This window comes from Choloepus didactylus, chromosome 4 (assembly GCF_015220235.1).
Source record: "Choloepus didactylus isolate mChoDid1 chromosome 4, mChoDid1.pri, whole genome shotgun sequence".
Lineage (NCBI taxonomy): Eukaryota > Metazoa > Chordata > Mammalia > Pilosa > Megalonychidae > Choloepus > Choloepus didactylus.
Window position 1 is genome coordinate 175,068,896 of NC_051310.1, and position 27,867 is coordinate 175,096,762.

The following is a 27,867-nucleotide window of genomic DNA, read 5'->3' on the forward strand; positions in this document are numbered from 1 at the left end:
TACATCAGAATACAATAAGAGCTAACATGATTATACACAATATAAGGATTATTGCAGTTTATTTAACACTAAAAGTTTTCATGCTTCATCATACAATAAAATATATTACAATGATCACTTTTTAATGCTTTATTCATTGATTAAAAGAATATACATTTAACATAAACCATACAACATCAGTCATCAGGTCAACATTCAGCTGGTTTCCTTACAATTTCTGTCAGGAGTTATTTTATCTGATCACATTTATAAGATAAAATCTCACCACATCTGGCATTTACACACACTGTGCCAGTGGATTCACACTACTGATGTACATAAAAAATCCGCATGGTATGTGCTCACTGGAGACAAAACAGTGCACACCTGTCAAAAGGTCATTTTAATATAAGATGGTAAAACCATTTGTAAAACACATATAAACTTTTTTCCATAAATAGAATCATATCTGGACATCTGTTGCATAAATTGTGTTTCCAAAGCTTACAATAGAGCAGCCAGGTCTCAGCACTGCTGGGCACCCACGTTGGCTACTAACTTTATTATTGCAGACTGTCCTTTAACATTAAATGTACAACATTCGTACCACTTAAAACTGGGGTCAGGTGGAAGTCTCACAGAGACCACGTCTGTACCGCGGTTGCCCTGAAACAGTTAAATCGGCTTTTAAAGCCTCTCAGATATAACAAGGTTTTAAAACATACTTCATGGAATGTTCTTCATGTATCATAGCAGCTCATACCTGTGATAGAACAAGCTTTCAGTTTTTCCTTTCCTTTACATTCACTATTCACAGTGAAACAGGTGCATGTTTTTTTTTTCTTTTTTTTGTTTTGTTTTTTTTTCAGAGTTCTGAGGTTGCTGACTGAGCCACAGCACAGCTGTGTACCACAGGTCGAAATTCGACCTTAAATATGACAATCCAGCAGTATCTGGCTGGCCAGAGTGGGCCGGCCCCTGCCAGCATGTGGGCACTTCTTCATTTAAGTCTATTCTTTGGCAGCTGACACGCGCGCTGACAGAGAAAAACCCAGTGACTTGTTGCTAGGGATTTCACGACTAATGTTTGCTTGAAAGCATGTGTGTTTACAACTTTATGTTATGATTTTCTTTTAGGAGGTTTTACCCTGGAATGCAGTTTCTTTCTTCCTCCTATTTGAAATCTGGGCTAAAAAGCTAACTTGAATGTATAAGGTAACTGATGAATAAAGTTGAGTCAGAAACAGTTTAAAAAAATCCAACAATTTGAGTTTTCATGTTTATGTAAATGCAGTTTTTAAAAAAGGATAAGGAATGTTCTCTACCTTGTACTATTCAAAATTCAGAATGGTAATAGATGATATAAACTATTGTAAGTGTAATGAAAGTTAAAGTCTTGGCTTTTAAAGATAACTCATTTGGGATCAAATTATCCTCCCTTCTTCCATTTCAAATCAAAATTAATGAAATGCTGTCAGAATGCATGAATGCAATGCACTGCATACAAATCCACCAGGCTATGGATATATATCTATATATGTATAAAAATAATTGGGCTCCTGAGCTCTGAACTCTTGATATACAAATATTAAAAACACCAAAAAGGCAGAGTAACTCAGTGAAAAACAAAGTTAGCCAGCAACCTCAGATAACCTTCGGCTGTATCTCCCTAAGGTTTGGTAACAAGTCCATTAACCGTGAAAGCCCTACACATTGTCACTTTGAACTTCTAAACCAATACCCGACTACGTTCTTTGATCAAGAAGTAGAATATACATATATAATTCTATAAAGCTAATACTGATTAAACACAGCACAAAGGGATTAAGTCACACTACTGGAAAAAAAAAAAAAAACATAATAGGACCCTACTTGCATATGTAACCACAGGAATTGTACATTTTAAAAAAAGCTAAATGCCTTCGCTGAAGCTTTGCATTTCTCTGTAAAAATGACGATTTGGTTCAGTGAAGACACTGAGTGATTCGATGTCCATGACTGCATGCCAAGGTTGACCCAGGCCCAGGGATACCTGTTCAATAAGGTTATGCACTGGATCCACATCCTGGTCAGCCAGTTCACCTTGGTCAAAATCAATGCTTTCTTCGGTGACTTCAAGCATTTTTAGATCAGAGCCACGAAGACGAGCAATGGCAATGAGGTTGTGTGCCCAAACTGTGTAACCTTAAAAATAATCAAAGACAAGCACAGTCATTTCCTTGCATTTTACTGTGTCCAGTTGGTAAGTTAGTTACTCTTTTTCTTTAGAAATATACTGAAATTAGAAAAGGAAGCATGATTGTTTATCCCAGAAAAAAAGGGCTAAAGGTTTGATATTTTCTCCAAGAACACACTCGGGAAGGTGAAATGGTAGATAATGTAATCCTATTCTGATATCATTGCATTCAGTAAAATAGAAGACACTTAAAAGTTTAAAGTATAACTTTATGTCTTTGGAAAATGATATATCAAAGGGAACACATTTTAGCTTCATAAATATGTATCCATTAACAATATATGGTAACTGGTATTTTCTATATGTGAAAAAGAATTTCCAGTGATGCTTGACAGTCCAAAGTTATGAAGTGTTACTTTAAACTTTAAAGACAAATTGTTAACTGTCAGTAGCAAATATGTAAAGTATAAAAAGTCATGGTAATGATATGTATCAGCTTTAGAACAATGGTTACCTCTGAGAAGAAATGGGGGAAGGGCTTAGCAGCATCTAATATTTTATTTCTTAAAATGAGAATAAAGCTTTATGAGTTTGCTTAAAATGACTTTAAATAACTTGACATTTCTCTATTTTATACAAAAATCTTCACTTTATTTACCACTTGGAATACTGATCTATTATTTGCCACTGTCTTAGATGACTGGTCAAATTATAAAGTAAAACTTGAAAAACAAGATACATACAAGTGCTGGCCACAAAACTAATGAAACAGGATTAATAAAGAGACTTCAAGACATTCATATAGACTTTCTATTTTGTATCCTGCAATTGTCTTAAAATTATCAGAAAAGCAAGTAAAATGTTCTCCAGTGTGTCAGAATAGCAACTCTCTCTCCAAGTCCCCAGTAAGAAAAAAGCATAGGCTTAATCAATGGAACCATCATTTAAAAAATGGATACAAATTAATATTTTGGTACCTAGAATCTAGAAGATGAGGCAGTGAGCATAAAAGGAACCATCCTTTCTCTTCCTCCTGTGCTATGATTTTAAGGGATCTTTGGATTAAAGGGAATATATCTACTTCAAGTAGACATATTAATTTCAAATACCATTTTTATGCAATACCACCAGTCTCATGGTAGAAGAAAAAAAATAAAAGGAAAGCTGGAGCAGAACACTTGGGGTTAAGACAACAAAGACATCCATTTGTTGGTGATATATCTTATAAACTTTAAAAGGATAAGAATTTGCAGATCACTTTGTTATAAGATTTCTTGACATTATAGAGGTCGATGTCATCTTTTTACTGGCATAAAATGTTTTAGGTTTAATAACAGTATCAAATTAGAGTGGACAAAAATCACCTACCATGAACTGCAAGAAGAGAGAGCTTTGTGCACCTCCATGCTAATAAAACCAATGGATCTTCATTTCGGTTGTCACTAAGATCTGGAAAACCAGACGTGTCAATCACATCATTCATTAATATAAAATGGCTGAGGTACTTATCATACTGCCTGGATATGAGATCAACAATAGCCCCTGAAACACAAGTGATGTAGCTGTCAAAATGAATCCTCTCTAGTGGTATACTGGGTTTCAGAACCTTTAATATATCTTCACTCCTGATATCAAAAGCCATGATATAGACCCGAAGGTTGGTGCTCTTTCGTGACAGGGCTTTCCAATGCTCATCATTCGGCATGTTGTCCAGAGATTTGTGCATCACAGAAACATTGTGGACAAGGAGAGAAAGTCGCTGCAAAGGCACATGGTTGCTATCAGTTAAGACTCTTGCCATCTCAGCTGTAAAGTCACAGAAATCCAGGGCAAGTGAGTGTAGATTCACAAATCGCTCCAGTTCAACTGCAGTGATGAGAGTGCTGTTCCCAGGAATATTGTTGTCCAGTAAACTCAGGTGCTCCATGGTGTTGGCAATAGAGTTTGGGAGAGATGACAGTGATGTTGGGGTTACTATTTCCAGCATAAACCCACAGGACAGCCATTTCAGTTGCCTGCTATTACTCAGTATTTCTTCAAACAGCTGCTGAATTCTGTAAGAAAAAAACATATCACAATGATTCCATTAGCATTTAACTCTAATTGTTTAACACTGACTTTTGAAAACAGGTGATAAATGGCATGCCAAGTTGAGATCCATTTTCTCTCAATTAACATCTATTCAACCCACACGTAATATCATAAATACTGTTAATATCAGCATGTGAATATAATAAACAAGATGTATTAAACATATAGAAATATGTTCCACATCCAAGGAAAAGTAACATTTTATTTACATCAGTGTGGTAAATGAGAGTGATGCGATTTATGACACAGAAAAGGCAAAAAAGAGAAATAATTTTAAATAGCAATAATTATTTAGCAAGTTCTTTGGTTTGTCTTAAAGATTTATGACATGGAATGACATACGTTAATTACTATATTTCATAGTTAAGACATTTCCAGGACATTATATTCGTTTTAGAAAATAAAGATCATTACACTTCTGTCTTACAATTTCTCAGAGAGAATTTAGAAAAACTAAAATTATTAATATAAGCCCCCTTTTGCCAGCTATATAACTTACTGTTTGATTTTTTTGCCATCAGGATCCACCTTGCTGAGGTATGTATTTGACAAACTTCCTTGCTGTTGTAAAACACTTATATCTCCAAAAAGACTAAACTTCTGGAGGTTCCTACAAGAAAAATTTTAAAACTTATTTTCTAAATAAATGATACATGAAAATATCATAGCAGAAGGGATATTCCAGAAAAATTTCCACCTTGTAACTCATTTGGAATCCAATTAAGTACTTTTGGATTGCTTTACATATACAATGAAAAGCAACATAGTGCAGGGGAAATAGCATAGGCTTTTAAGAATGAGGATTGGGTATGAAGTTTGGTTCAGGAACTGAATATTTTAATGATCACAGATAAGTCTTCTAATGTCCCTAGAACTCATTTTCTTCATCAGGAATAATAATGCTTACTTTACAGTGTTTAGGGATGAGTAAATAAGAAAATGACATATGGAAGAACTAAAAAACCTCTAAGTTTTATACAGATGCTAATTATAACAATTTCTGAAAGCAGTTAACTTAGTCATCTTGGTAAATCCTGAAGGGTAGGGCACTGCCTTGCAGATATCTTCTCAGTAAGGAATACTCTTTGACTAAAATCCAAAGAGAACCTCCTCAGTTTTATGAACATACAGCTTATTATCAAAGGAGGTAAACAACCATGTTAAAATCTTTACATTTTAGATAATTTTGGTTGTAAATCACTCATATACTGTTCTAAATAAAGTAGGAAAAGAAACAACAAAAAAACTGGATAAAGATAAAGACAAATTAATAAAGCTCCTAAATGCCAATAATAACCAATGAAAGATTCCATTTATAACACAAAACTTTTGGGATAACTCTAATAAGAAGCATACAATGTACAAGACTGATAAGATTTTGAATAAATGAAAAATAACATTTCTTGATAGTATGTCACATTTTCCCAAACAAATCTTTATTTCACGGAAAGCCCAGTGATTCAAAAATTTAGCCCAAAGAATAATCATTTATTTATTCATTCAACCAAATATTAACTGGGGACCTACAAAGTACCAGGGCACTGTGCTATAAACTGAACACACAATATCATCAAGTGTTGTGAAGGACAGGTAGTACATGGGTGCTACACATCATGGGAGTCTGTGTAAATCAGAGAAGATTTTCCTAAACGAATTGATTAAAATGGGATCATAAGGATGAGTGTTAACCAGGAGATGGTGGGGGGGGGGGCGGGGAGAGACTGTCACAGGGAAAAGAAAAAGCATGTGCAAAGCTCCTGAAGTTGAAGGTAGCAAAGTGAGCTTTAGACACTGGAGTAACCGTGTGACTGGAGTCCAGAGAGAGAGGGTGAACATAAAATGAAATGAGGCTGTGGAGGTACATATGGCCCTATGTTGAATATAAAATTTTGGTTTATTCCTTAAAAGCAAAGAGATGCCCAGTAAATGGTTTCAAGCAGGGAATAACATGATTAAATCTGTGTCTGGAAAACACTGACATCAGAACAGCCTGGAAGGAGGGCAGCATCAAAGTGGCAAGAGTAGTTAAGAGGGTATTTTAGTAATAGAAATGAGAGATAACTGTAGTTTGTACTGGACTTTTGGTGGTAGAGATGGAGAGAATGGACATTCTGGAGATATATTTAGGAGGTAAAATGGACAGTAATGGGTGCTGGATTAGCTATAGGGGGTAAGGGAGAGTGAGTAGTCTAGAATAACTCCTCAATTTTCTGGTTGTGGAACTGAATGGATGGTAGAAGTTTTCACTGGGATAGAGATTACTAGAAATGAAATAAAAAATTAAATGGCTTTTTTGGGGGTGGGGGTGGGGAGACTGTGAAATGGTTGAGTAGTTAGTTTATGACCTGTATTTTAGACATGTTGGGTGTGAGGTACCTTTAAGATAGTCAAGTTAAGATGTCAAGTGGGTTATTCCAAGTCTGAAACTGAGCAGTTATCTGGGTGATGAGTGAAGACATGATGTGGGCAATGATGCTTAGTGAAAGTAAAATGAGAAGAAAAGTAGGCAATGAGGTAAGCTGTGAGGAACTCCAATAATTAAGTCATTGAAAGATGATGATGCAAAGGAGATTAAGAAGGCACACCCAGGGAAGTTGGAGTATGAAACCAGAGTATGAAAATCACAGAAACCAAGGGAAATGTGTTTCACAAAGAATGGAGTGATAAATTGTCAAATATGGCTATGAGATCTTCTAAATGGGAAATAAAAAATAAGCATTGGTTTAGCAACATGGTGATCAGAATGGAAGTTGTTTTGTGTACACTGCAATGGTCAGACTGGAGTGGAATGAGAAATAAATAGGAAGTGAGGAAACAAGAGATATCAGATACAGACAAATCTTCCAAAAAACGTTGCTGTGAAGAGGAGAGATGGAACAGACGTTAGCCAGTTGAGATACAGAGGTTGTATATACAAGAGAATGGATATGGTGCCTTGTAAGGACGGTGAGGAAAGAGGAAGGGCCTTCGATACCAGATTGTGGCTGGGCAGCCACAGTATCAAAATCAGTAATGATATTGGTAGACAAACAGGAAGACAAGTCAATGGAATACAACGGATAGCCAGAAATAGACATTGCTATCTGGAAGAGTTTAATAAATGACAAAGAAGGTATTAACAAAATCAGTAGAGAAGGGGAAAACATTTAATGAATGGATTAGAACAAGAGATTAGCAGTTTCAGAGAAAAATTAGAGCCAATTCTGATGCAACAGATCAAAGTAACCTGCAGAGCTACTGTTACACACACAAAAAGTCAAATCAACATAAAACTAGTATGAAAGTAAAATGAATTTCATCTAATTTCTGAAGGAAAAGACTTTCTAAATTTAGAAGTAATGGAACAAATTAGAAAGGGAAGAGATCAATTTCGACTATATAAAAATGAACAACAATAGGGTATACAACAGCATACCCTATTAAAAAGGACAAACCAATAGAGAAAAACATGTGAAACAAATTTAGTCATTTTTTATATATAAAAGAACCCTACATAAATCAAGAAGAAAAACATTAAGAATCCAACTGGTAAACAGGAAAAGATTATTCAACAGCCAGTGTAGAACATGTCAAGGAAACCATTAGAGGGATTACTAATGGAAATAATCCAATTCTTCCTGACCTTTAAAACATTTATTAGTCATTCTAGTAAACCTAATCAACTCTCCTTGTGACTACCAGACAAACTGCATTCTTAAAAAAATTTCAAAGGTAGACAACAAACCTTTTTAAAAAACACTTTGCCCCTTAAACAACAAAAATGGTTCTTGAGAGGAAGGTCACTACATCAGATTCTAAAGGTCACATCATCATAATACGTAACTATGTTTCCTTTTACAAGTAATTTCCCTTTTCTTTTTTCTTTCTCAAGTTGCCACATTTACGAATATAAAGGGGTCAATTTGTTTCTTATAACCTCCTCTAGAAAGTAAAAAATCAAAAATTTAAAGACCTAAAAGAATGAAAATTACCTTTTGGAGAATATGAGTTCTAGTATAAAGTGGAAAAAAGGAATTACAATCAATTTCCAACAAATTGAGGGAGAAGTCCTGTATAAGTCATACTTTTCTGTATCTGTAACACTGTTAATGTGGGGTTAAAACACATACATAAAAGACTTTTACTTCTTCCATGAAGGATTAAACAGCTATGAAAACTGCTCTTCCATAATAAACAATGAGAAAACTGGACAAAATATACGAAACAACTGTTTTCTGTTTCTGGACAATAAGCAATGAGGAACTGAGATCCCTGAAAGATGTGGGAGAATGAGGTGATCACTACGATTGCCCTATATTATGGCTATAGAGTTGCCAGATTGCAACGCCGGGTGGGGGGACCCAAACAAAGCCCAGCAATTTCCCAGAGTTGAGGAGACAGAGTTTGAGGGGAACAAAATGGCTAGAATTTGCAGGGCAGAGACAAGGGAGCTCTACAGATTACAGCTTCAAGTGTGGTTGAGTAATGATCTGCATCTGCGTGGAGTGAAACCCTACAAGGCAGAAAAAGCACCACTGGAAAGTAGTAGAACACAAACAACAATGAGAAGAGATTATTCCCCCACAGCCAGAATTAAGAGATCTCAAAATACAGGGGCACTGGGTAGAGTCATCAGAAAAGTCATGCTTCAGTAGGGGGATAAAGTAACCCTAGAGTAAATGCTGCTCTAGTGCTCCCTAACAAAAGTTACAAACACAAGGAAAGGATCAAACTGATTTCACGTTAATTAATTATATGTCAGAACAAAGTTCAAGACAACTGAAAGGAATACAACAAAATGCAATACTTGACCATGTAAAATGAACAATATTTGTCATCCAATCAAAAATTACCAGACATGCAAGGAAAAAATAAAAATGATCCTTAAGTAGGAGAAAAAATGAATTAATAGCAACATACACAAAAATGACAGATAAAGGAATTTGTAGACAAGGAACTTGAACAAGTTACTAATAATGTACTCCATGCTATTGTTCACCAATAAAAAAGGCATATGTATTTTAAAGGAAGAAGTGAAACTGTCTTTATCAGCCAATTACATGGCCATTTACATATAAAATTCTAAGGAATCTAAAAAAAGGTACCAGAACTAATAAAAGAGTTTAGTAAGGTAATAGGATACAAGGTCAATATATAAAAAATCAATTACATTTCTTTACATTAGCATCGAACATTTGGAAATTGAAATAAAAAACTAATACCATTTAAAATAGCACTAAAAATATGAAGTAGGGTTAAATTTAACAAAAGAAGTACAAGAGCTATATATTGAAAACTACAAAACATTGTTGAGAAAAATTAAAGAAGGCCTAAACAAATGGAGAAATACACCATGTGTGTTGATTAGAAGACTCAATATTGTTAACAAGCCAATTCTCATCAAATTGATCAATAGATTCAACACAATCCCAATCAAAATCCCAATAGGCTCTTTATAAAATTTATAAGAAAAAGCAAATGAATTAGAGTAAGAGAGCAAATTTGGATATGGTCATTCAGAAGCCAGAAGTCAGAAATAAGTGACAATAGGAGACCAAGGAGACAGACTGCCTGCCATGTGTCGGAGGCACAATGGCAAGCCACTTAATCCCAAGAATTACAGTAAGCCAGCACCAAAATGCTACAGACTCCAGGAGAAAACATGTGCTGCCAAGATCTTAATTTTGGATTTACAGCCACCAAAACCATAAGACAATTCCTGTTCTTTAAGCCAATCCATTGTATGGTATTTGTCTTAGCAGCTATGATGGTTTGGAGCTGTATGTATCCAGAAATGGGTGTGGACCCATTTTAAGCAGGATCTTTTGGTGAGTAGGATCTTAAATTAAGAAGTGACCTACCTCATTCAGGGTGGGTCTTAATCCTCTTACTGGAGTCCTTTATAAGAGGATAAAAGTCAGAGAGAAGACAGAAAAAAGCCACAGAAACCGAGAGAAGGACCCACAGAAAACAAAAACGCTTCCCTATGTTTTCTTCTAGGAGTTTCAAAGTTTTGGTTCTTTTACTTAGGTCTTTGATCCATTTTGAGTTGATTTTTTGTATATGGTGTATACATATACAATATATATTATATATATATAAAATATATATATATAAAATATATATTGAGACAGGCATCCTCTTTAATTCTTTTACATATGGACATCCAGTTTTCCCAGCACCATTTACTGAAGAGACTATCCTTTCCCAATTGAGTGGAATTTGGCGCCCTTGTCAAAGTTCAACTGGCCATAAATGTGAGGGTTTATTTCTGAACTCTCAAATAGATTCCATTGGTCTATATGTCTATCCTTGTGCCAATATATGCTGTTTTCAATTGATATGGCTTGCTAATAAAATTGAAAACCCAGATGTTTGGAGTCCTCCAACTTAATTCTTCATTTTCAAGATGGTTTTGCCTATTCAGGGCCCTTTATTCTTCCAAACAAATGGCTTTTCCATTTCTGCCAAGAAGGCTGTTGGAATTTTTATTGCGACTGTGCTGCATTTGTAAACTGCTTTGGGTAGTATTGACAGCTTAACAATAGTTAGTCTTCTAATGCATGAACTCAGAATGTCCTTCTATTTATTTAGTTCTTCTAAGTGTTTTTATCAAAAATTGAGGCTGGATTTTGTTAAATGCTTTTTCTGCAACACCTGAGATGATCATGTGGTTTTTCCTTTGTTCTGTTAGTATTCTGTTAATGCATTACATTACTTGGTTTTCTTATGTTGAACCACACTTGCATGGCTGTGATAAATCCCATTTGATCATAGTGTATAATTCTTTTAATGTGCCATGGATTCAGTTTGCTGGTATTTTGTTGAGGATTTTTGCATCCAAATTCACAAGAGACATTGGTCTCTAATTTTCTTTTCTTGTGATATGTGTATCTGGCTTTGGTATGAGGATGATACTCATTTTCACTTTTTTTGGAAGAGTTTGAGCAGTATTGGTGTTAATTCTTCTAGGAATGTTTGATAAAATTCCCCTGTGAAGTAATTTGGTCCTGAGCTTTTTTTTCTTCGGAGGTTTTTGATTACTGGTTCAATCTCTTCAATTTTTGGTCTGCTGAGATCTATTTTCTTCTTGAATCAGTGTAAGTGCTTTGTGTGTTTCCAGGAAGTTGTTGATTTCATCTAGGTTATCCAATTTGTTGGGATACAGTTGGTCATTGTATCCTCTTCTAGTCCTTTTAATTTCTGTGGAGTCAGTAGTAATGTTGCTCTTTTCATTTCTGATTTTTTCCTCTTTTTTTCCGTTCAGTCCAGCTAAAGGTTTGTCAATTTCATCAATCGTTTCAAAGAACCAACTTTTGGTTTTGTTGATTCTCTTTACTGTTTTTATTCTCTATTTACCTCCACTCTAATCTTTGTTATTTTCTTCCCTCTTCTTGTTTTGGGTTTAGTTTGCTCTTCTTTTTCTAGTTCTTCCGGTTTTGTGGTTAAGTCTCTGATTTGAAATCTTCTATACTGTAAGCAATTAGAGCTATACATTTCCCTCTTAGCACTGTCTTCACTGCATGCCATACGTTTTGGTATGTTGTATTTTCATTTTCATTTGCCTCCTAATTTCCCTTTTGATTTCTTTCTTTGAGTTACTGGTTATTTAAAACTAAGTAATTTAATTTCCACATAACTGAATTTTTCAGTTCTCCCTCTGTCATTAATTTCTGGCTTCATTCCACTGTGGTCAGAGAATATACACTGTATGATTTCAATATTTTTGAATTTATTGAAACTTGTTTTGTGACATAGCACATTGTCTATACTGGAGAATAATCCATGTGCACTTGAGAAAAATGTGTATTCTGTTTTTGAAGTGTTCTATATATATCTGTGAGGTCTAGATGGTTTCAAATATTGTTCAAGTCACCTATTTTCTTGTGGATCTTCTGCCTAGATGTTTTATTCATGGCAGAGTTTTGTATGTTGATCCACCCTTACATTTCTGGGATAAATCCTATTTGGTCATGACGTATAATCTTTTAAATATGTTGTTGGATTTATTTACCAGTATTTTGTTAAGGAAATATATATCTATATTCATGAGGGAAACTGGTGTGTAATTTACTTTTCTTGTACTATCTTTTTCTGACTTTGATATTGTGGTAATGCTGGCCTTTAAAGAATGAGTAAGGAAGTGTTCTCTCCTCTTGAATTCTTTGGAAGAGTTTAAGAAGGATTCTTTTAAAAATGTTTGGTAGAATTCACCAGTGAAGCTGTTTATCTGGTCCTGGACAGTTCTTCTTTTGGGAGGCTTTTGATTTCTAACTCACTCTCTGTACTTAAGAGTCCTGCTGAGATTCTCTATTGCTTCTTGAGTCAGTTTAAGTAATCTGCATGTTTCTAGGAATTTTTGCATTTCATTTACATTATCTAATTTGCTGACAGACAATTGTTCATAGTTTTCTCTTACAATATCTTTCATTTTACTGAGTGATAAATGTTGCTAAACACCAAATATAATAGGTTAATTTTTCTTAACATAGTAATGATGTTGGAAAGTATTGCATTTGCTTGGTACAAATCACTTAAGTATTTATAAATTGTTTTATTTTTATAGTGACCACACTGTCCTGAATGAAGCCGTCATTGTTTCCTACTGAGCAAGCAACATAAGCCACGCTATAATCAGTAAGGATTCACCCTTTAAACAGTTGCCCAGGAGAAATTAAAGGAAATGCTGAAAGAGCAGTGAATGGGAAATCAGGCTCTTGTCACTAAATCAGTTATGTAAAATGTAAAAATTTTCTGAATTTCAGTTTTCTGATTTGTAAAATAATTTCTAAGTTATTTAGAAAGAAAAAAATACTATCACATTATTAACATCTAATTTCTTCTCATCAACATCATGATACTTAGTCATTGTGGTGGCTTAGAGCTATGTACCCCAGAAAAACATGTTGTTAAACTTAATCCATTCCTGTGGGTGTGAAACCATTGTAAGTAGGACTTTTTGATGAGGTTATTTCAGTTAAGCAGTGGCCCAAATGAATCAGCATGGGTCCCAATCTTATTACTGGAGTCCTTGTAAGCAGAATGAAATTCAGACACACAGAGAGGAAGTCAAAGGGAAAGTAGCCAGAAGCCAGGAGTCAAGGGAACCTGGAAGAAAAGCCAGGAGAAACAGCCATGTTCACCAGCAGCCAGCCCCATAATGTCATAGTCTAATGGGAGAAAGCATCACCTTCATAACACTTTGATTTTGTACTTCTCCTAGCCTCAAAACCATGAGCCAATAAATTCTTGTTGTAAACCAATACACTGTGTGGTATTTGCTTTAGCAGCCAGGAAAGTAAGTCATATTATTTGAAATTTTGCTCAAAGTCATAGGCTCACGTTGCTAAGTCTTTGGCATATGCCAAGTTCAACTTTAAATTTTTCTGATTACATAAATTCATGGTTTATGAACTTTGAGAACTGAGAGAGTATTCAATTAGTTAGAAATAAAAACAGAGAAAGTTATTTTAAAAGCTGTGATTTTATAGTACTGAGTACTGAACATCTTTTCCCGTAAGTTAAAAAACTCTTTTGCCATTTTGACTGAAATTATCATCTGTCTCTTTTGGAATATTCTTGAAATTCCACAGCTGCAGCATATACCAGTAGTGCTAGCTCACCCCATTTTTCTCCAAGTTTCTAACACTGTTGGTATTAGCACTATTATTGAGAATAACCTTCTCCATTAAGAGACTACCCATTTTATTTCTTTGATTGATGAGTACGGGTTCCTCACTGATAAATATTAAAGCATTTTTCATTTATGTAAATCTAAACTGAATTACTTTTTCCCTTGGTTCTGACTTAGTTTATAGCTGGAATTAGGACAGAAGAGGAATGAATGAAAGATAGTGTAGGTAATAAGGATATGGTAGGTATCATATGTTGATGGTATCTATTCTCTGATAACATTATCTATTTACCAATTTTTACACTTCAGGTTGTTACTGCAAAACATTATATAATAATGTTATGAACTGGAAAAATTAAAAATATAAGACAAAACACTTTATAAGGAAAATAGTTTATACTTTAAAAAAATTTAAACCAATATTAGATAAATTTATACATATATATCCAAATGGTACAAAAATGAGGATTTATGGACTCTTAATCTTGGATCCCTGTTAGAAACTGTTGCCAAAATTTTGAGTTATTTGCATTTTCTTGGAGAAGGATCACAAGCTTTCATCAGGTCTTCAAAAATTAACCAAAAAGATTAAGAACCACTGACCTAGGCCTAGAGTCCTATAGGGATATGAAAAAATATAACACAACAATAAAACAGAACAACCAAAAGAACTCTAGATCTAAATACATGATCTGCCCACATCTGAAATTTAATATTTACCATATTTACCAAAGTGTGCCCCTTCTCCTCTCAACTCCCAAGTTCTAACAACTACTTCCCTCCAAATTTAAGTTAAGAAAATACATGTTGCTAGCAGTCAATGAGAGGGATTACTAGTAAAAGATTAACTCAAAAGTAGCTAAAAGGAAAAGCAAAAATAAGTACATTTATGGTAGAACCAATACTTCTTTTATTTTAGGTCTGGGTCAAGAGCCATGAGTGTGTGCCAATTTTGCTGGCAAGCCTTCAAATCTGAGAAAAGGATTTTCCTATCAGATATATTACTTTTTTAATCAACCTAAGCCCCAGCTGTCAAAAACTAAACTAAAGCAAAATAAAGCAACAACAACAACAACAACAACAACAACAACAAATGTGAAATTTATCAGTAGTTTCCCAATCTCTGGTGAAAATAAAGACTTTACTTTGGAAATTCTTAAAGAACTGTGTCACAAAGAAAGTGCTTGATTACTCAACTTTTGTAACCCCAAAAAAGCGCTGGATTGTCTACTTTTCAGAAAATAAAGCATCTTAAGTTTTGGCACTTTAAGGTTCTGTGTGTGTGTGTGTGTGTGTGTGTGTGTGTGTGTGTTTTGGTATTATTCATAACAGCTCCCAGGGTGATTTCAATTTAGGATTTGTAAAAGACAATTTACATGTCTATTTTTAGGCTGTATATCTTTCTAAAGTCTACATCAGTAAAAATTTAAGCAAATGTGCAAATTTCATTTTCCCTATTGGGTTCTTTTGCTGATAATTTGATATGTAAATAAGCCTAATTTAATAATGTAAGTTTTAAGTATTTCCTATTCACTTTTTAGTGAAGTATATTCTTGGATTCTGGGAATATAGCAACCCTTTGCATTTGAAAATATTCCTTTGTAAATGCAAGGAAGCACAGTTGGAGTTGAGGGTCATATGTTTTAGATTCAAATTGGGAAATGTTTGGAAAGCACATGGAATTTATAAACTTTTTTGTCTACGAAGAATGCAGGCTTAATTAAATCCTGGGTTTTAAAAATCTGATTATTTCTTTTAATAAAACCAAGATAACTAATTCTCATGTCATGAACTAATACACAAAGTTGACTGCAGTATAAACAATTTCAGGGCTAATCTTTCTTTTGGTTATATAGTTTATATCTCTGAAAACAAATGGTCAGAAAATGTTTTATCAATTTAATCATCCTTTACAGCACATTTTAACATATACGTATCTTTAAAAACTCTCCTCTACAGTATTTACATGCATAAGCCATTCCAATCAGTAACAGTTCTTTTTACAAATGATTTTCAGCAGAGGTGGGGGGCATGTGCCCTCCAGAGAGATTTTACTGCCTTATAGGGACAATAGATATGAAATACTAAATGCACTGAGTTTAAGATGGGGAAATTGATAGATTTTTAGTGTAAATTCTATATTTACTTACCCTTGATGACCAGGATATTTAGAAAAGATGAGTATATTATGTATAATTTGACTTAGGTTTGTAGGGGGCTTACAAATGTTCAATATAACTGAATGTTTAAAATAAGAATGTAAAAAAAATCAACATTTACTTTATTGTACAGCCAATACATATTACTTTGACAGGATTTTTGATGTGAAAAATATACATGATATAATATCAATGGAAAAAGGTACAAAACTACATATGAATTATTATTCCAAATTTGAAGAAGGATGCATCAAGTTTTATCAGTGATTATCTGTGTGGAGAAATTTTGTTTTCTTTATTTTTCAAATTTTCTGTTATTACACATATTACTTAGATATTCAGGAAAAAAATAATAAATTAGCTTTACATAGCTTTCATCTTTATAAGAACTTAATTCACTCTAACATCATTTAAAAAAATTATCAACTTGCAACACAGTAAAATTTAACTGAGGCTAATACAAGGAAATTTTGGAAGATTTCTAGTTTTAGGTCCAGCTGTACAATATTTAAAAATTTTCTAGCAATGTTATAAACATGCCACTCAGGGCATTTTAACAAAAATTCTATTTGCCCTAATGAAATGGTAATAATCTTCTTAGAGTAGAACCAATAAAATGTGCAAACTTTCCTTATGGATGTAATCATAGACACACTTTAGAAGCTGGAAAGGTTTGTGGGATCATCAAATTCAAACTCTTCTCTTTACAGATGAGGAAATTGAGACTTGTCTAAGAATAGAGGGCTGGGTATCTGACTCCCACTTTGTTCATGCTGTTTCTTATAATTAAACTGTGCCTTTGAATACAATTGTCTTGCCAAAAGTGACAGGAAAAATTGAGTGACATATTTTTAGAGCACTGTATGATGGACAACTGTGGGAAAAAGTTTTTAGGTACTTACTTTTCCATTCAAAATGAAAATTTATTTAATGACTGACATGAAAAACAATACGCTTTAAAACAGAAAAAAAAAAAGACAACTTAAGGGCAGCTTTCAAATACATCATGCTGAAATGAGATTATAAACCATATGGCAAAGCCAAGGAAACTGCACACAGCCTGCAGGTGGCTCATTATTGTATCGGCTGGTAAAATAGGGACTAAAAAGAACATCCAGGCAACAACCCTTAGAGTGAAACTACTGAACCGTGGCAATAAACAGATGCCTCATTTTCTGGCCAGGAGACCATACCGGTAAAAAAGAATTGTGCCACATAATCCTTTTAATTAAAGGTGAATTCTGTTACCTGAGCTTTATTTATTTTATTTATTTATTTATTGTTGAATCAGCAAGTGCTCTGAAGCATGATTCTTTGCTGCAGGATATCCACATCATGCACTTGTGCAAAAGGCATGTTAACAAAAACATAGCAGGAAAACACTGCAGTTGGTCAGAAAGTTTTTCTTTTATTTTAATTCTTCAAATTAATTTAGCTTGGTTCCTATGGTAATATTAAGAGCATACAACCTGTCTCCTAGCTGCTTTGCAAATCCTAAAATGTTGTGAAACAGCACAAAATCATAAACAGTGTTCGACAGTCAATCTTTCTGAACTATGCAAAAGGCATATTGCCAAAAGAGAATAAATTTCTTCAACTTAATTGTGTTCTTCAACTGTATTTTAAAAAATCAGTAGCTCCAGATTCAGAGCTAAATCAGATAATTAAGTACCTACAACTTAGAAACTCAGTTAACAGACTGCTTTCCTAGTTTTCTGCTCATTTAATTATTAAATGTATTGTGTGCTGATGATGTGAAAAGTTATGACAGTTAATTTCCAAGTGGAAATAAAAATTTTAAAAAGACTTTTTTCTCTTATATCAGATGAGACTTTGTTAATAGCTGCATGTTGTAGGGTAAAAGGTACACTGATATCTAGGATTTGGTCTAAAATACATCAGCAAAGAAAGAAAGAGATAAAACAAAAAATCTATAAATTAATGAATCTGGGTGATGGGTATATATGGGGGGGTTCACTGTGTCTAGTTTTTATTTATGCTCAAAAATTTCATAAGGAAAATTAGCAAACAAGGCAGTCATTTCTTTAATTATATAACCCTGGTGAGTTCACTTACCTACTCTATGCTTCTATTTCAACTCCCTCATAGGGTGGTTGAATACTGCCATTTCTCTGGAAAAAATTAGTTGAAGATTTTAAGAGATGTCAGGAACACATTTACTCAGCCCTCTGCAGCACTGGCAATATGACAGGCCCTTACTCAGTTCCATGACCCTGGTAGTAACTCCTGTGGAGAGTTGTTTAGACTTGTGACCTGAGGAAGTAAGGCTAAGCTATAGAGCCTCACAGTCTCTTGCCTCAGGTGACTACCTTTCTTTTTTACCTTGAACCAAAATTGTCCTTTTGAGGTTTCTAAGACTGGGGTTCTTTTTTGAAGTTACTAGCAACGTCTGAAAAACAAACTAGGTTAAAAGACAGGTCAACTCTGGCCCCTGCCTTCTCCCTTTTCTTTGTCCCCTTACAAAATAGAGTAGAAAAAGAGAACACATGAACATGATGGGTAGAAAAACAGACTTAATTGGGCCTAGTGTTTTGGGTGATGAGACCAGTGATTTGTGGGCAAGAGAAGGGAAGAATCCTTGTGTGGAGTACCACTCCCTTCTTCCTTTTCATTTAGTCCTACCATCTTGAACCCATAGCTCATGAGGGGGCTAGATCAAGGCAAGTTTCAAGGAGTAATGAGTCTATATCAAGCAGAAGAGTGAGGGAGGAGAAAAGAGGGAAAAGAAAATTCCAGTTGTCTGCAAAAGAAGACCAGTAAGGTTCTGGGGCATTCATTAATTGACCCAAATTTATGTAAGGTCTATAAGAACAGGGCACTCCTTGTACATGTACTTAGTGGTAAAGGGACTAAACACCAAAGACAAGCCATGTTTTCACAAAATAAATTGTGTTCAAACCATAAGTATTTTAAAAAAGAGAGTGCAAATAAATTACACAAAAGGAAAATGAAATAAATAAGACTAGCTAAAAAGGAAAAATATTTTCAGATATATTTGTGGAAAAACAATTAACAGGGTAATATAATGTTAACAAAAAAAATTATATCTAATACTTTTATACTCATATTCTACTTCTAGGAGACCTCCAGACAAAAATAAATATAGAATATGACCACTCATCACTTCTACTGATCACACCCTAATCCAAGCCACCATTATCTTTTTGCCTGGATAACTACAAGAGCCTCTTGTTGAAATTTCACCTTCCCTCTTACCTGTCCCACTCTTTTGTATCTCATTGCTTTCCATGCTGTTTTTTGAACAAACCAGTCATACCCTCACTGCAGAGCCACTCTACTTACTGCTACTTCTGTCTAGAATCACTTCCTCCAGAGGGATACATGATTTGCTCCCTCCTCACTTCCTTCAAATACCATTTCAGTAGATAAGACCTTCCTTAACTGCCCTTTTTTTTTAAATTCAATTTTACTGAGATATATTCACATACCATGCAGTCATACAAAGCGTACATTCAGTTGTTCACAGTACCATTACATAGTTGTGAGTTCAGCACCAAAATTTAATTTTTGAACATTTTCATTACCACACACACACAAATAATAAGAATAAAAATTAAAGTGAAAAAGAACAATTAAAGTTAAAAAGAACACTGGGTGTATTTTTTTTTTTTTTGCCCCCATATTTCTACTCACTGATTCATACACTGGACAAAGGGGAGTGTGGTTCATATGCCTTTCCCAATCACACTGTCACCTCTCATAAGCTACATTTTTATACAATCGTCTTCAAGATTTAAGGGTTCTAGGTTGTAAAGTTTGATAGTTTCAGGCATTCACTGCCAGCTACTCCAATTCAATAGAACCTAAAAAGGGTTATCTATATCGTGCATAAGAGTGCCCACCAGACTGATCTCTCGGCTCCCTTTGGAATCTCTCTGCCACTGAGAGATTTCGTTTCATTTCACATCCCCCTTTTGGTCAAGAAGGTGTTCTCCAACCCACGATGCCGGGTCTAGATTCTTTCCCAGAAGTCATATTCCACGTTGCCAGGGAGATTCACTCCCCTGGGTGACAGATCCCACATAGGGGGGAGGGCAGTGATATCACCTGCCAAGTTGGCTTAGCTAGAGAGCGAGAACTGCCCTATCTTAAAGGGCAATACTCCTTCCCATCTCTACCATTCCCTAACTCCCTTCATTATTTTTTCTTCATAGCATTTTTTACTAACATAGATACAATGTATTTTATGCATTTGTTTTTGTTTTATTTTCCTAGTAGAATAAGCTCTATGAAGGCAGGACTTTTTGTTTTGATTACTGCTGTATTCCTAGTCACTAAAACAGAGCCCAGGACATTAGTAGGCATTAAATAAAAATTTTTGAACAGTATATTTAAGTAAGTTCATGACAAAAATTAGAGTCTATTTAGCTACTCATCACACATCACAAATTTAGGCTACAGGCCAGTTTTCAGTTACATTACATATTAGGAATGCATCTAAAATAACTTATTTGCCCAGAAAACTGAAAATTCTTTTTTCAAAATCTATGATTTGCACTTATCTTCTCAGCCACAGTTACTGAAAAACATACAACTCAAATATGTATATTAAAATACCACTGAAAATAAATGTATTATTTTCTTTCTTCATAAGAATTTATCCATAAATATTGAATAGCCCAATTTTTGATAAACACAAGTATAGATTGAGTGGGCTAGTTCAGGTAATTATCCAAAAACAATAACCATCTAAGAGCCCACCATTTATTCCACAAAGTCTAAATGCAGAGGGCTAAAATCCTTAATCTTTGGACTGTTTACCACAACTGAGATCCAAAAGGCTTCTGAGATCAGGCATGATAACCTTGTTCTCTCTTCCATGATTCAGAATTGGGGAACTTCACCTTTGGCATCAACTTGGCATGTTTCCTTTCATTCAGAGGATCCAGAATTATTTCTTTGATGTCATAAATAGTATCAGCGGAAAAATACCAAACTCAGCCACCTTAAATTAAAGTTAAAACAGCTATTTCTAATTATCTGTGGCAAAAGGAGAATACATAAGAATCCGGTATTTTTAAGAAGATGCTCTTAAAAAGGTTAAACCTTTCTGAATACTGTAAAGGACTTTATAAAACACAACTTTTTTTCCCCCTTTTCTAAACTGATAAAAGCTTGAATAATCTACATCATTGCATGAAATTCTTTCAGGCCAATTCTATTCTTCTTAGTTCATGTTCACTATCAAGTGTAATTATCCACATAACAATGTTTGATAATGTTATTTCCTCTTCTTGCAAATGCTAATTGACTTAGTTTGCCACAATTGCTGTAACTAGTTGGTTTAAATTATAGGAATTTATTGTTTCTCCGTTTTGGAGAAAAGAAGTCCAAAATCAAGGTGTTGGCAGGGCCATGCTTTCCCTTAAGTCTGCCCCAATCTGGGAGATGGCTTGCAGGCAATTCATAACTCAATCTCACTCAACTCCATCACATGGCTGTTTCTTTCCCTGTCTCCTCCTGCCTGTGTCCTAACTTCTGCTTATAAGGACTCCAGTCAAATTAGATTAAGGCCCACCCTGATTCAGTATGGCCTCATCATAACTAATAACATCTTCAAAGAAGCTATTTACAAATGAGTCCACATTCACAGGACTAGGGGTTAGGACTTGAACATGTCTTTGTAGGGGATATGATTCAATACACAACAATAATGAACAACCACAGCTAAATCAAACAAACAAAAACACTTGAGAGAAATGTTGTCCAACAGAGCTTTCTGCTATGAGGTAAATGTTCCATTCTATGCTGTGCAGTATGGTAGCCACCAGCCACATTTGGCTATTGTGTACTTGAAATGAGGCTAGTGAGACCGAGCAACTGAATATTTGATTTTATTTAATTTCAGTTAATTTGAATTTAAATAGCTTTGTGTGGCTAGTGGCAAAAGGATTGGACAACACTACTTTAGAGTCCAGAAATATGTCACTGGCTTAGAACAGTATTATTCACTAGCTTTATTAGAATCCAGTAACTGAAAGCTATTTCCTAGAACTTGTTTTACAACTTCACTTACTCAATTAACATGTAAAAATTACTGGAAACCTAAAATCTCAAAAGTTACACTCAAAAGTATTTTTAAATGAGATTCACATTAAAAAATTGCTATTTAACATTAAGAGATGATTTTTATGCAGTAAGGACAAGAAAATTGAGTATGTCTCACAGAGAAATGACAGAAACTAATTGATTCTTTTTTTGCACTACCCACATCTAATCACCAAGTCCTCTTGGCTCTACTTCCAAAATATATTCCAAATCTCTCTGTTTTTCTTCATCTCCACTGCTGCCACCCTACTCCAAGCTACTATCATCTCTTGCCTAGATTATTGCAAGAGGTTCCCAACTTGTCTCCCTGATTCCTTTCTTGCTCCCTCTTCTAATAATCTATTCACCACACCACAGCCAGAGTAATTGTCTTAAAATGCAAATTAGATCACATCATTCCCTTGTTCAAAAATTTTTAATTACTTCTATTCTTAGAATATAGTGAAAGCTTCATTACATGGTTTACAAGGCCACACAATCACATTCCTCCTTCTACCTCTAAATGCTTATCGTGACACCAAGCTCACCCTCACTCACCAGGCTCCTGCCACAGTTTCTTTCCTACTGTTGGAACAGGCCAAATTTTGTCTGGCCTAAGGTCTTGGTGCTTACTGTTTCTTCTACAAGAAATGCTATTCAATCAGATCTTCAGATGGCTAACTCTCGTCATTCACGGTGCAGCTCAAATGTCCTTCTGAAAAGAAGGACCACTATCTAATGCTGCTACCTAGTCACACTTTATTACACAGTCCTCTTTTGTTTCTAGACTGTGCCATTTTCACAACCTGAGATAACATCTTTCTTTCATTTGTTTACTTGTTTCACCCCGTCTAGAATGTAGACTCCATGAGAACAGGGAGCTTGTCTTCTCTGCACAGCACATAGCAGGTCCTCAATATTTGGAGGAAAAAAAAACAGCTAGATTTTCTATAACTATCATTTTAGGTCCTATATAAATATGTCAAGCTGGGTGAACTCTTCCAAGGTTGCCTCAGAATTAACACATTAAAATAGAAATAATTTAATCACTTTACTCAACAGTGTCATTTAACATAGTGGGAAAAATAATATTTTACTTAGACATTTTTGGTCCATTTCATCTTTCATCCTCCACCTATCAGTTCTTGATAACGGTAAGAATGCAACTATGGACTTGGGAGCCCCAATCCCTCTCATAGCAGCCTTCTAGGGAGGTTAGTTTTTTAGCAGGTTAAGGGTCCCCTCCCTTCTCAATTAAAGACTTTGAGGCTCTCTGTATGGAACCACTTTAATTTGTCAGTTTTAAGCTAAGGAGTCTGTTGGGAATGCATAACCTCACTTCCCTTCTCTATAGGCAACCACTTTCTTGGGCAGTGTAGGCTGGTCAGAGTCCCAATATATTTTAAGATGTTTATTCTATAAATGGGCTTCTCTAAGTAAATAATAATAATAATAATAATAATTTCTTAATAGTGAAATACTGTTACATGTATTTGTTATACTATAATGGGGAAATATTTCAAGAAAAATAAGGATGAGGGTTGTCAGGGATCACACCTTCATCAAGGCATTTCGTGAAAGACAGACAGTAATCTAAAATGTCCAAAAAATTTAATCTATTTTAAGATCTATATTTAAAAGGTCTTATCAGATATTGGACCTTGGTAGATTGATAAGACTAATAATAACAGGTAAGACTCTCCTTCACTGTGCATGCCAAATCACTAAGACCAAATCTAAGAACTGATAACAGACTCTCCCCACTACTAAGAGGGTAGATAAGCAGAGATGGTCATGAAATGGCCAGTCCATGGAGTTCACGTACAATCTCTCTGGCGTGTTGCAATGTTCATTCTTTTAAAAAAGTACTGCTCAAAATACAGCATTACATAAAGAAAAGTTTATGTAAAATATTTATATATTCCAGAAAAGCATAAATCAGATGATGATAATGTAACTATGGCTACTGTCTGACAGTAAGTATTTTTAGTCACTGGATCTATTATTATCTTTTATCATAGACCTTATTGACCATGAACTTTCATTTTTCTGAAATGAAATAAAGCATTTTGACAGGCTGTACTCAACTTGACAAACAGATTAAATCCCCAAAATGCATTTCTAAGTACAATTTCTTGTAGAATGATCGCAGAAGAAATTCAGCTTATTTAACTTCTAATACAGCTGAATGAATACTTACTGTTCATGAATACAGCAGAGATCCTAGCCCCCTTTGGAAAAGGGAACTCTGAAACCAGGAAGACTGTATTTTACCCTCTGAGAGTCATTTCTATACCTCTCCTACTTGATCCTCATCAGTTGCTCCTAACATCCAGAGTATCAGTAAAGCAGCTAACATTACTCTGAGAATACATGTACATATGAAATGCAGGAATTAAGTACAACAAAAGTCAATTTTCCTCCCAGAAGAACAGTACCCTTGAGGAGTCCCCACAATTCAAGGTTATAGCTCTAGTCCTTTTCCTGTGGGACATGAAAATAACCAGTACACAACAAAAAACAATCTGAGCTGTATAAAGGAATTTAGCACAAAAGCTGGAACCAGAAAGTTTGTGATTTATTTTATACTCCCTTTAAAAATTTATAGCTGGCAGAAATCATAAGCCAAAACCACTATAAACTTAACTCAAAAATGTGAACATTCTCCTTGTTAGTTACTAAATTGTATGGTTAAAAAAAGCCATAAGTATACTAAAAGAAATTATTTTATCCTATGTTTTGGGCCTTCAGTGAACCTGAAGTCTGAAGTTTAAGGGGTGACAGAAGGAAATAAGGATAGGCTTTATCAGGGTTACTTAACAAATAACTTGGTTTAAACGTTTCGAATTTGTTAAAACTTACAAGAAATCATTTATATTTTTAACATTCATATTACTACTTTCAATAGTATCTCAAGACGTTTAAAATAAATAAAGGTGGGATTAATTTCTTTCCATACATGCAAAGAAAATTTATTTTAAAATATCCTTTGCTATATCTTAAGTAGAAATGATACATATAATTCTGCTACACTTTTAATTTCAGACATACACAGTGAATATGATACCAGAGCAGCACAAGATGCAGGATCCCTACATTAGATGATAAGAAAACTTAAAATCAGGGACCTTGTATTTGTATACAAGCAAGAGCTGACCCAGAAGGACAGGTAGATTGGGATGCTAATAAAACTGGTAGAGGTAAAAAAGGGAGGGAGAGGAGAATTAAACACACAGACAAACAAAAATGATAAAAAATAAAAATAAAAAAGGGAAGATGAAATATACCAGTATTTTGCCTATAAAACATTATTCATCCATCCATCCATCCACTCAGCTATTAAAGTACTTAAAAGAAATTAGGCATTACGCAAGGCTTGTTCTTTCTTGGAACCAAAGGCACACATTTTTCAGATGGTTGCACAGAAGTGGTATCTGATCTCAGAACAAAAAAATCTAATGGATACTCAATGAATTAACTCTCAATCTCAGTTTCATTATTAAGTGCTCACTGACATTCTTTCCAGCTTCTGTGGTGAGTTGGTCTTCAAGCTATACATTCAACCCTGGGAAAGAGTCTCTGATCTGGTCAAGACTAATTTATAGCCTCAATAGCTTCTCTTACCAGATAAAATAAAAGTAAGGAAACGTAAAGGGCTTGCAACTTGAAAAGCTGGGGAAATACACAAGACCACTGTGATGATGCAGTCATGTTCCACATACAATTTGGAGCTCTTATCTCCTTACCTGTCTTCAGATGCAAAATTAAGGATACACACAGATACACACACACACACACAAGCATTAAACCAGATCCTGCTCTCTACTCCTTTCCACATAATGCTGGTAGTGTATTTACTATAAAAGGAAGGCCACTGCCCTAGGAGAAGAACCGTATGGTCTGACAATGTGATTGTCACTTGATTCTGTTAAATATTAGTTTCATTTCTACAAAACAGAAGGATCTTTGGAAGGATCTAATGAGACAGCGAATGTTAAAGGTACTTATAAACTGCTAAATTATTATTACTAAGTTGCTCCTGTGGTTTATTCTGACATTCCACTTTTGAACTTCCTTCCAATTTACAGTTTAATTCTAAGGTTAGTTAGAATATCCAAATACAGAAAATCTAAATTAATCGGATTTTGACGAGGGGGGTGGGGAAATAAAGGAAAATGCTGACTGGGATATTGGATCAGCACATAAGGAGTTAAGTCTCAAAATCACAGTAAATTCCTAATGCAAAACAAGGAGTTACTCGCTTACCCTCTGCAGACACTGACCGCCCCCCTCAACCCCCTCAAGATGTACTGTCTACTTATGGGTGAATCACTGAGGACAAGTTGAGTTCAGAAGACCATCAGAGTGACTTCCAACCTTGATGATCAACTTCTTTCCCAATCTCTTTAAAGAACATCCCTCCTATTCATTGGGATTGGCCCAGTTAATCAAAATCATTCTCTGAAAGAAAAAGGCTTTCAAAGATTTCTTTTAGGGACAGTTTTGTTACTATGAGCACACCTACTCACCTCTTCCACCAGAAATTACCTATTTCTAATAGACAGATCCAGAGTAAAAACAAAAAACCCGGGCTATGTTTTGTTTCTCCCAAGACTCACTCACAGGCCTCACCCTCCAAATCTCAGCTCTCCTATCTGGGAAATGAATGACGTCGCCGGTCAGGTCCACCCTATGGCTACCAAAAGGATGAATGAGACAGTGCCTTGAAGGCGCCAGAGATGGTGTCTGGTAAACACCGAGTTCCATCGCTGTTTATAAAGTATTATGATGGGTCCCATTACACCCCCCCCCCCACCTCAAGGAAATTGCCGGGTCAGAACTAACACCCATAGTCACCAAAGAGGGCGGACGCATCTGCACTGAATCTATTTCGGAGTGGGGAGGAAGGAAAGGAGGTGATCCAAGAGCGGGGTAGAGAAGGGAGGAAGGACCCAGGACGAGCGTACCTGTTGTTCCGGATGCTGACAAGTACGCACAGAACCAGTTCCAAGTAGATGCGCACCACTTCCAGCCAACGGGTTGATAGCTGCAGGGCCTCCACTTCTTCGACAGCCCCCGTGTCCGCACCGCCGCCGTCGCCCGGGCCGCCGCCGCCGCCGCCGCCGCTCAAGTAATTCTCCGCGGCAAACTCAACACGCAGTTCCCGCACGAACCAGCCACACTTACGCATGAGGAATTCGAGCCGGGGCTGCTCGGCGGGCGAGACGCGGAGACTGATGCGGAGCTGCGGCCAGAGCGCCGGGTAAAAGAGGCACTCGCGCCAGTGCGAGCAAGAAGCAGAGGCCCGCAGCCGGTCCGGCGCGGGCAGAAAGGAGAAGATGTGCACGATCAGCTCGCTGGGCAGCGACGCGGCGCCCACCGCCTGCCCGCACAGAGCCATCCGGCCCCGCCGCGGGCCGCCGGTTCCCGGCCGCCCCCCCAGCCCCCGGAGCAGCCCCCGTAGCCGTCGCAGCCGCTGCAACCGCAGCCGCTGCCGCCGCCACCGCGCTACTCGGGCGGCCCCGGCTCGGGTTCGAGCTCCCGGCGGTCCGGGATGCGGCACTGACAAGAACAACAACATCAATGACAAGGAAGAAGGGGGCGGAACCGTCGTGGGTCCCGGCGGAACCAAGCGGAGCACAAGCAGCGGAAAGGGGGAAAGGCCTCTGAGGAGGTGGTTTCTAGACAGTCAGGTTCTGACCTTTCAAGCTTTACTCAAGTGCATGCCAAGGTTACAACTACGTTACCTCCAAAGTCCTCCCCTGTACCGCTTAGGGTCA

At 35.9% G+C, this 27,867-nt stretch overlaps 1 protein-coding gene across 1 annotated transcript; it reads right to left on the bottom strand.

The window, feature by feature from the left end:
• Window positions 1–114: 114 nt before the first annotated feature.
• Window positions 115–27,825, bottom strand: FBXO33 (F-box protein 33). The gene is made up of 4 exons (XM_037834900.1): window positions 27,055–27,825; window positions 4,746–4,856; window positions 3,524–4,209; window positions 115–2,163 (listed from the first exon to the last, which is right to left on the bottom strand). Exons 1-4 carry the CDS (start codon window positions 27,666–27,668, stop codon window positions 1,892–1,894), a joined length of 1,683 nt encoding a protein of 560 aa, XP_037690828.1. The 5' UTR covers window positions 27,669–27,825; the 3' UTR covers window positions 115–1,891.
• Window positions 27,826–27,867: the final 42 nt, after the last annotated feature.